General features: G+C 37.4%; 1 protein-coding gene, 1 long non-coding RNA gene and 1 pseudogene across 2 annotated transcripts; 1 reads left to right on the forward strand and 2 right to left on the reverse strand.

Annotated features, from left to right (window-relative positions):
• Window positions 1-219: 219 nt before the first annotated feature.
• On the reverse strand, window positions 220-1609 carry LOC122010688. Its single transcript, XR_006119908.1, has 3 exons — window positions 953-1609; window positions 804-880; window positions 220-447 (listed from the first exon to the last, which is right to left on the reverse strand). It is a non-coding gene; the product is annotated as an uncharacterized LOC122010688 (long non-coding RNA).
• Window positions 1610-3971: 2362 nt separating this feature from the next.
• LOC122004340 lies at window positions 3972-5377 on the reverse strand (annotated as a pseudogene).
• Window positions 5378-9928: 4551 nt separating this feature from the next.
• On the forward strand, window positions 9929-10989 carry LOC122004348 (probable membrane-associated kinase regulator 6). Its single transcript, XM_042559253.1, has 2 exons — window positions 9929-10660; window positions 10755-10989. Exons 1-2 carry the CDS (start codon window positions 9929-9931, stop codon window positions 10767-10769), a joined length of 747 nt encoding a protein of 248 aa, XP_042415187.1. The 3' UTR covers window positions 10770-10989.
• Window positions 10990-11343: the final 354 nt, after the last annotated feature.

Genomic DNA, 11343 nt, shown 5'->3' on the forward strand with positions numbered 1-11343 from the left:
TAGACCCTCGAGATAGACATTCCAGGAGCTATATAAAGGTCCCTGGAGCTAGGAAATGAACATCAATCAAACAATCAACTCTGTATTCATTTATAGCAATAGTTCTGAGCTTCTAGTGTGTAAAAGGATTCTCCGCCTTCAAAGAAGGAGATCTTTCAGAGATTTTTCTACTGCCTTGGATTAACAACCTTCTTGGTTATAACCAAATAAATTGCTGAGTCTTTTTCTTTATTTCTGTTAGTTTACTTTATTACTATTTCACTGTTTGAGTTGAAAGAATTGAGGAGGGTATACTTTTATTTTGCAGACAATTCATCCCCCTCTTGTCGACCCCGCTACGCCAATAAGAATGATAATATCAAAAGAGATAAGTCAAAGGTACCGCCTTTATCTGTCGATTGTATCGGAACAAATCTCATTTCGAGATGCTCGTCTTGAATCAACGTCCTGCAAATCACATGATATACAGTTTAGCTAATCATGTATACAACGACTAGCTAAACCGAAAACTCAATCCATCATCTTCATTAGATTAGGTTTAATCTCTTCAATTAACCCTGACCCTTCTACGACCTACTTAGATTAGGTTTATACATGCATATCTCCAAAACTCCCCCAAATCAACACATCACATTAGAACCCCAATTCCTTAATCAACCCATCATTTAATCCATGTTTTAAAACAACTAATCATTCATTAACCAATCTACACAGATTATAACCTCCAAAAAGAAATCTGATACAAATTCATATGAACCTAACACCATTATCGAAATGCAAACTAATCTCCATACACATCTTACCTTAATCTGGTTGCTCCTTGTGAACACACAGCCGAAGACCTTTCTGCCAGATTGGTGGCTGATGCTAGGTGAAGCTACTGTCATCCAAACCAAATCCCCAAATCAGAACTAAGATAGGTCAACAAAGCTTGTATCAAAGAATTCGTTACCCAATTGACTTCCTTCTTCTCTAGTAGTAGGCGGTAGTGAATTCCCATCAACAGAATGCTAGTGGTGAACAGATGGTGTCGCCAACGGTGATCAGCTAGAGGCAACAAACAACGGAGTCGATCAGAGCAGAGATGGGGAAGCGATGGGAGACTCTCACATGGCCAACGACTGGATCCAGTGATGGGAGCGCGATCAGGTGGCACCGGTACGATCAGACCGCGAAGAAGATCGTGATGAAGAGGAATCGGGATCCTCGCTCAAGCCGACAACATCGCCTCCTTCGACGGCTGCAGCATTGTCAGTGAGTCTCAAGCAAATGGTCGGCAACGGTTGAGTGGCACCAATCGACGGCAACACGAGGGGGTCGCTCGGAAGTGGGTGGCGCAAGATCAGGGAAGAGGAAGGGCTAGGGATGCTCCGCGAGTTGTTTATGTCGGCAGAGAAGAGTGATGGAGAGGAATCGAGAGAAGGGAAGAGTCGGTGCAAGAGGGAGAGGAAGAGGAAGAGGAGGGCTCTCATGGTACCCGGCGACGGGCGACGGCCTGTGAAAGCCGGCGACAACATAGAGAAGGGGAAGGGGAGAAACGTCGAAGGAGGAGGAGAAAGGATCGGGTGGAGAGGTTCACGGAGGGGAAGGGATTAGGTTTATAAGCCTTGAACTTAGGTTTAGGAAAAATCAAAACCTAAATTTATTGTTCAATCAACTCTCACTTTTCGTTATTTCAAACAGGCTTTTTCCTAAGCCTATAAATTCATCCCCTTAAACTCGTCATACGAGCTCCGAAAAATTTTTAGAAAATTTCTAAAAATTTTCAAAAAATTTCTAAAATTTTTCTAAAAATTCCAATAAGATTATTTCTCAAATAACCTTATTATTTAATTATTATTTGGGTACCGTATTTTATAAAGATGTAAGGAGAAAAAGATTCATTATTAATATGTTCATTACTAATACTATATTAGAAAAATTTTCTTAAACTAATTGAACAGTGAGATAATAAACATCATAAAATTGTTTGGTTGCATCATTAAATACTTTTAAAATTTCACAAATACTACTACAAATATTTTATTGTTGTGAAAATAAATATATATTAGTATTAGTATTTTATACAAAAAATGAACATAATAATTCTTTATATTCAAATGAATCTTGTAATAATTGGTATGTTGAATTCCAACGTATTGGTATATCACATGAAAATTTTTTAGGTCTCATTCAATTAGTTTTATAAAACCTACCCTATTGTTTCAATATAGATGGGCGGGACCATAAATAAAAAATTGTAATTCTAATTGGTTTAATATAACTTTCTAAAATTTTTAAACCATCTTGAACACATAAATCTAAAATATGACATACACAACGAATATGAAAAATTAAACCGCCAATAATAAGTTGACAAACAAATTTTAGATCATCTATACAAGCGGTATTGGAACTAGCATTATCTAATGATATTGAAAATATTTTATGAGTTAAGCCATATTCTTCTAAAATTAAACATAATAATTGTGCGATGTTATGAGCATTATGTGATTCATCAAAAACTCTATAACTTTACAATCTTTTTTGGAGGTTCCAAGAGTTATCGATTCAATGGCAAGTCACACTCATATACGAATGTGTTTGTCAATGATCACTCCAAATATCGGAACATAAAGAAATTTTATTATCTAATTTACTAAATTCATTAATTAAATTCTTTTTTCCTTATTTTACTAATTTTTTAATTGTACGAGTAAGTGTAGTTCTAGGAACACGTTTAGCACATGCATTAAGAGATTCTTTACAAAAATCTTCAAATGTGCATTTAGATCCAAAATTTAAAAAAAAAAAGATGTTCTACGGAAACAAATTTAGTTAACGATTCTCTTAATTTATTATCCGAATATAAAAATAAACCGGAATCGGTACTACCGCTAGTTGAAGAAAATCTTGATAATTGTGTTTGAGAACGGTCGAGTCCAAATTCCGTCGGGTGCTTCGTTTCTACATGTCGTTTCAATGACCCATAGCCACCGCCGGCTTGGAATTTGTGTATACCATTGCAGTGTTTATATTTTGCATGCATTTCTCCCGACGGAAGAGTGACCTTCTTAAAATGTTTAGTGAAAATAGAAGACTTTAGAGGAGGAAGTTCCCGAACCTTAGAAGTAATTACATCGGTATTTCCTTGCGTTTCGGATGTTGGATTCGAAAGATGCTCGATCTCATCATCTGTGGATTGAATGTTGGGGTCCTCCTCCCGCGGATTCATTATTTCCTTTCCCTTCTGAGCTCGAGATGACGCACCTCCGTGACCTCCTTCCATTATAATTGAAAATTGGAAACGAAAGCGTGTAGAGAATACGAAATTGAGATTAAGAGTAGAGAATATGTGTGTGAAAATGATAAATAAGTTCTCAATTTATAGAGTTTTGATAGTAACGAACAATAAATCATAGCCATTGATCAAATAATCCTAACCGTTGAAAAAAATATCCAACCCCCCCCCTCTTCCAACGGCTATGAACCGCCAGTTCAAGCCGGTAAAAAATAAATAAATATTGAACCGGTGGTTAACCGGCGGTCCGCTGATTTTGTACCAACGAATTTGCCGGACCGGTTCCGGTTCGACCCGACGAACCAGGTCAACGATAACCAACCCGTTGACCCAATTACGAGCCGGGTCCGGGTCTGGGTTAGGGATGGCAATGGGTTGGATTTTATATTCTCCGTACCCATACTCATTTATTATATTCATCCCCATACCCACCTCCATACCCATCGGGTATTTAACTTTCATCCCCATCCCCATACCCATCGGATGATCGGGTATCCATACCCTACCCATCATCCTATTACTATCTACAATTCTCATTTAAAAAAATGAAATCTACTCGGAGGAAGACTTACTACTTGTAATTATAATTCAGCTGCTGTTGGAAATAAATCTAAATCAATTTATTAGTCATCAAATTAGGTACGTACTTCTTCAGGATCGCCCAAAGAATCAGTAGCTTTTGGATTGACCTTCACACAAACAGGAAACCAAGGGAAGAGCCTCCGCCCGGAATAGCTTGCACCTTCATTGAAGGGCGTTCCTGGATGGTGAGGAATTCACAGTTAGCTCCAAAATGCCGATTGAACGACGTTGACACTGATTAAAAAATAACTAGTAAACTGAAGCATGACTTTCAAAATTAGCCATCAAAAGTGAAAATGTATGCACCTGCATGTGTATTGGTTGTCATATGTCATAGGAGTTAAGTAATGTTTAAACAATGAATGGAACACAAGAGTCATTCCTCAACAATTAACTACGGACTTGTTCAACAATTGTGAACAAAGTTTCTTGTATATTTCTTAGAGTGGGTAGAGTGGAAGGGGGAGGGAAAGCTTAGGATTGTTTACATGGGATGACAGAGAAAGCACTATGTTGCTGAAAAAGAATCTGGACCTATTTCAACTTCCATAGTGTGCTCATTTCAAAATATACAATCAAAAGGGTTGGTTAGCCTGCATATGCACTTACCTAGCACGCCTAGGCATTTGAACAGCCTTGAGGTGCCCTCTATCCATTACTAAACTTTTGTGCTCCTCTCTTCATCATGTTGATCTGACAACAAAATATTCATTTCAAAATTTTTAATGTTGTAACAAATAAAATAGCTAATATTCAAATTCTTTTTGATCAAGTCAAAATGCCTAAACTATATTTTACATATTTAAGTGTTTGTGGTGAGCATATTATTTAGTGTGATCTCAAAAAACATAATTTACTAGGATTGGGTTACATTTGTTCAAATGTGGAGAATCATAGAAGAACTTGCTTCAAAACAGCTCTATTTACCACTTTCGTCAACTGAAGAAATATAAATCAAGAGTTATAGATTTCAAAAATGATATAGAAAATCAAGTAATAACTATAATAGGTTATATGGATACAGTAAAATCAACAAGTTAGATATAAATGAAGAATCTCATAAATCATAAAATGCTAAAAGAACATATATATAGCCAGTTATCCACAATTATCCACGGTGCTTTTCCATGCAAAATCTCATCAATAATGAATTTATAACCTAAATATTCTCTAAATATATATTCCATGCAAAATGTAAGCTTCTTCTGTTAACTATAGGGATCTAAGTGAGGAATGCTTGCCGTGATAAAGTTTCCACAGTTCTGCCCATTAGCTCACTGGTAATTGTTTGCTAGATTCCCTTGGATACCAGTAGGGATATGCTTGTTATCAACTTGTGTTGCAGGAGTTGGTTTCTGAAGAGGTTCAGCAGGCTCTCCAGTAGATTTAAAAGCTGGCTTCTGAACAGGTTCAGCAGACTCTCCAGCAGATTTAGGAGCCTCACCACTACCAAATAGGTAGCCAAGAGAACTTTGACCCCCTCCGCAGATAACTCCATGGCCCATTTTCACTTTTCGATCTGCAAATGTACATTTTGTAATGGTAAAAGCTAATTTCACAAATCCTAATCCAACACTCAGAAACGCACAAATCCGAGAAGCACAATAAGAACTAAGACAATGCCAGTTATACTGTAACTTTATGAGATCTATTTTATTTCACAATTCCTGTCAAGATGAAGACTTACTACTTGTATTTTATTTCCAAAATGATACAATTTTTGATACTTTTCTTGGAAGAAATGACCTTGCCATTAGTGCAACGTCTGGAATGTGATATTGCGATTATCGTAAAATATGGATCCCTAATAAAATAAGACAAACTTTCACAGGACAAAAAAATATGAGATAGAATAGAAAGCAAACTTCACCAGGGGACGAGTAAAGAAGCAACAATCCACTCATATCCATATCTTGTGAAAGGCATTCGTCAACCATCTCTAACTGCATAGCAAGAAATAAAATATGAGTTGATGACTATATTATATCAATTGTCAAAAAATACTAAGACAAAATGACATAGAACTTCTCCAAGTCAGCAAACCATTTTTCAAGCTTGATATATTAAATTTAGAACAAAATAAATGATTATATTTATCAGATATAACAGTTAAGCAATTAAGTGCATTGCGATAGACATTTACCTGTCTTTAGACATCATTTTGTCTAAATCATTAATACAGTCTACGTTGTCATCTGCTAAAACCACGGCACCCCATTCCAAATAAAATCACTATGAGAACAAAAAGTTTCAAGTTGTAATTAATAGAAAAGATTTTAAAAGTTTCACTATGAGGAATCCACCAAACTTACAGCTTTATGATCAACAAAAATATATTAGAATTCACATCATATCCCAAAAAATTATAATTCAACAAAAACATATTAAGCATCTATATGTTACTCCTAATTTAATCATATTTAAAAGTCATTCAAAAAGCAAAATAGATCAGTTTCAACTTTGAACTAATCATAACTTTCTTCATCACTTGATATTGTAGTACCCTGTAAAAATATAGAATAATGAAAAATATAAATAATTGACCCAATAGTATTAAATTTATTGAACTTAAGTTATATTAAAAACTTACCCCATCAACATCAATAGTATCCTCATCATATTCGACTGAAGAGTAATATGCTTTTGTTTCTTGTGAACTTGTAGCTACAAAATTTAATGAAAAAGATAAATCATTATCGGAGATTATAAAAGAAGAATATTTTCATAAAAAAATAATGAAGATTAATTTGCAATTTATATCACCTTGTTTCTCATTTGATAACCAACTTTGAACACACATCAATGTTTCTATGGTTTTCGGATGAAGCCTGCTTCGATGAGAACTCACCAATCTACCACTTGTGCTAAATGCAGATTCTGAAGCAACGGTCGATATTGGAATGGCAAGTATATCTTATGCTAGCCTCATCAAAGTGGGATATTTGGTTCCATTGGTCTTCCACCACTCCAATATGTCAAAATCCACATTTCTCGGCAACACTTTATCTTCTAAATAATGATCTAGCTCGGTCTTCATATCAGTATTAATGTCACACTCAAGTGCTACTTCTTGATCAAAACTATCCAAAAAATCATCTGTACTTGTATGCAATCTAGTCTCCATTGATCTTTTTTCAACACTAGCATGACCATTATTATTTGTGTATTCCTCAAGCAAATCATAACACATTTTTTGAATCCTTCTAAGAGGTTCTTTAAAGCCAATCTCTCCCTGTGTTCTTTTTAAACAATACTCCACCAACTTTGACTTATATCTTGGATCTAAAATAGTAGATATTCCCATAATTCCATGAATATTAGACCAATATTTCTCAAATTTGGAAAGCATTCGTTCAACCATAGAAGAAATAACCTTATTAGGAGATGTGACCCACTTTAACAATGAAGCTTTAATTTCACAAACCTTAGGAAAAAAGATATTTGTTGTGGGATACTTTCTTCCAGAAAATATTTCAGTCATAGAATAAAAAACTTTCAACATTTGAGATACTTCTTCTGCTAACAACCACTCCTCCTCTGTTGGAAAACATTTATAAGATGAATCATGAAATCTCAGACGAGCAAACACATCTTTAAAAGATATAGCAGTTATGAGCATCAAATATGTTGAGTTCCAACGGGTTTTGCAATCAAGCACCAATTTTTTAACATTCATATTGTGTACTACTATCCGTGCCACATCATCAAACTTTTGCTCTCTTTTAGGAGATGCTCTCCAATATGCAACACTTTCACGAATTTTTTCAACACTAGGTGCAATGACATCTAAACCATCTTGCACAACTAAATTCAAAATATGAGCAGCACAACGCATATGAAATAAAGACCCTCCTAGCATAAGTGTAGAATGATCAAGTTTATGCAACACATTGTTTATAAGAGAATCATTAGTGGAGCAATTATCAACAGTAATGGTGGATATATTCCTATCAATATTCCAATCCATCATAGATTTAACTATCACATTAGCAAGGACTTCTGAAGTATGTGGAGAGCAACATAAGCAAACCTATATAATGCAAAAAAAAAAAAAAAAACAGTGTAGATATTAAGTATCTGTTCAATTAAAAACATAAAAAAAATATATGAAAAATAATGCATATTTGAGTGATAAACGGAAAGTATACCTCAAAATACGACTTTGCAAAGTCCAATTATCATCTATGAAATGAGCTGTCAAAGCTAAAAACCCCTTCCTCTGATTAGATGCAGTCCACATGTCGGTAGTTAAAGCAATCCTACCTCTATTACATTCCAACAAGCTCAATACTTTTGTCTTTTCATAATCATACAATTTCAATATATCACTCTTAATGGTATTGCGACATGGAACCTTGAACAAAGGTTGAAGACTTGCTAAAAGCTTACGAAATCCATGATGCTCCACTATTGTTAATGGATACTCATGTAAAATTATCATTTCAGCAAGCATGCACCTTGAGACTTCTTGGTCAAATTGAAAGCCTTTAATAACAAAATCTCTCTTGTTTTTCTCTTTAATTAGGATTTTCTGCCTTATGTCACTAACAGTTTGTCTTGGACAAATTTTGAAATGCTCACGCAAATGTGTTGTCCCATATTTACTATTGCCAGAAAGGGATTTCTCACAATAATTGCAAATTGCCTTATCCATTCCATTAATTTTCTTTCTTCGAAAATGATTCCAAACATCAGATGTTAACTTTCTCGTTCCTATTGCACTAGGAGTAGCATCAGTACTAGAAGAAGCATCGGCAGCAACAGATGTCATATTTGGTTGATCTTGTGGAACCTCATTATTTACTTCAGAAATTTGTGGAACCTCATGATTTACGTTAGATAGTGGCACTTCATTTTCTGTTGTAGGATCTACTGGATTCATTTTATAGACCTAAATATGATGTTGTAATGTATGTTAAAAATGAAAAGAAAAGACAACATAAAGAAAACAAAAATACTTTCTCATTCAAACTACATAAATGGAATAATCATTAACCTTTCTCATCTTTGGCCTCTTATTTTCAAATAAAATCAAAAAACCAAAATCATTAAAAAAAAAAAAAATACCTTGACAGCCCTAAACCCTAGATAGTATTCGACGAAAGAGTATGAGATGGTTGCTCCTTTTCATCCAAAATAGAGGCGGAGTTGGAAGCAAGGACAAACCTTTTGAGTCGCTTGAACTGTTTAATCCCTGCCTCCGCAGCGTCTTCCTCGTCTTGCTTATTCGCTCTCCCCCCGTCGAGGCGTCGACCGACTTCGAGAGAAAAGGAAGAAAGGAAATGTCCGCTTCAACGCTTCGAGTCTTCGACTTCGAAAATCGAAATATACACGGTAGGGTTTATACTTTATAACTTTATATATAATATAATATAAATAAATAGAAGATTAGAAGTGTCAACTGCATGGCTGCATGCAGTTCGAAATTTTAATTATATATATATCGGGTATCGAATAGGGTATGGGTAGGATTTTATAACATCCGTCTCCATATTCATATCCGAAAATATCCATACCCGAATACCTGATTATCTAATCGGGTATTAAAACTACCTCTATACCCTCTTCCATTCAGGTCGGATATCAAATTTCTCATCAGGTGAAATTATCATCCCTAGTCCGGGTCAGACCCAGCCTGGGGGTTGGGTCTACTGAGGCTTATCGGGTGCACCAGGTAGGCAGGGCTGTGGAGATGTCACGTCATGTTGCACTCGGTTGCCGACCGCTGGGGGAGCCAACAGCTACAGTGCAGACATCAAATTGCATACGACTACGGGCAGCGGGAAGCAAATTCCACAAACATCGTCTCTCTCCTCTTTGTCCTCGAATGCCGCCCAACATTTTCTTTTAATCACAAAATGTTTTTAAGGTCTACATAATAAATGCATTTTCATATTTCCTAAATTAAACCAAACGTGGAAGGCCATCGATCATCCGCAGGCCATCCATTCGACGAGCGATCGATGACGATTGACGAACGGGTAAAAGAAGAGTTGGGTTCACATAACCATGTCGTGACTCTATATCTACGGGCTCTCCCTGCCCATCTCCTTAATTCCCATCGCCATGGAGGTCTCCCACCAGCTCCTCCAGCCAAACGACAGCTTCTCCTACGCATGGCTCATCGACGTCAAGTCCTCCTCCTCGGCTGCGGCCGCGGCAGCCGTCGTCGTCGGCGACAGCCGACGATCGCATGACGACGGCGCCGGCTCCTTCATCGAGATCGATCCCGATGGCTTCTTCTCCATGCGTTGGTCGACGTCGAACGACGGCTTCGACTTCGACTTCAGCCTCCCGCCGCCTCAGTGCTCCGACCAAGTCCACGCCGACCAAATCTTCTCCGGCGGACACCTCCTCCCGCTCCTCGACCGCCAGCGGCAGTTCGCCGGCGCCGTTACCCCTTCCGCTCGTCGCCTCACCGAGTCTCAGTCCGCCAACTCGAACCGATTCGACTCGCCGCGGCGGATCTGCGCGGGGAGTAGCACGCCGGGTCCGGCGAAGAGCTCGTCGTCGGCGAAGAAGACGGCGCGCAAGTATTTCTGCTTCCTGACGCCGTTGTACAAGACGGTGAAGGATTTGATGCTGGTCGCTTCTTCTTCCTCCTCCTCCTTCACTTCTTCTTTCTCCTCCTCCTCCTCCTCCTCCTCCTCTTCTTCCTTCAAGTCCGCGAGCACCGGCAAGGACTCGGCGAGGAGTTCCCCGAGGTCCAGCAATGCGATGTCGAGCGCGGACTTGTGCCGTGGCAGCAATGCTGATATCTCCGTTAACGACGCCATTCTTCACTGCAAAAAGTCGATTGTGAGTTCCAATTAACAATAATTTTGAGCACTCTTTTTTAATTTATTTTTTTTCCATTGTATTTCTTGTTGACTTTCGCATCAAATCCATACAGGGACGAGGCATGTGATGGAGGGTTCCACAAGAACAGATTTCTCGGATCCAAGACGACGCCTGTTCCTTTTTATTTTTATTTTTTTGGATATATTAAGATTGGGATTTAGGAACGATATACATAGATTTTATCATTCCACGCCTGAAAAAGGGGTTCAATAATTATATTCATACATTAATATGACAGATTTTGCAAACGAATTCCAACATTTGTTAATGATGAAAGTTGGAAGTTATAGTTTGATTAAGCCATTCGCTGTAAAATTGTGCAAAAAAATTCAGAGATTCATCTAACGGAATATGAATTTATGGAAGCTGTTAGATGATGCATCCTCCCACCTGCTTCAGACTTGCACTGACCACGCATATCGATACGGACCACTGTCTGTTAAGCCCCGATCTAAACAAAAACCAACCTGATTTCACTGTGCGTGTGAGTGTATATATATAAAAGTGCAGATTATTAATGGCCGTCTGTCACCAATCTTATCTACTACTCATTCTCAGAGATAATTTCCCTTCATAGTGCTCCAAAGGAGGAGTTCTTCATTAAGGAAGGGTCTGCAAGCTGGATTAATTTCAGACTTAAT

Source organism: Zingiber officinale, chromosome 1A, assembly GCF_018446385.1.
Source record: "Zingiber officinale cultivar Zhangliang chromosome 1A, Zo_v1.1, whole genome shotgun sequence".
NCBI classification, from domain to species: domain Eukaryota; kingdom Viridiplantae; phylum Streptophyta; class Magnoliopsida; order Zingiberales; family Zingiberaceae; genus Zingiber; species Zingiber officinale.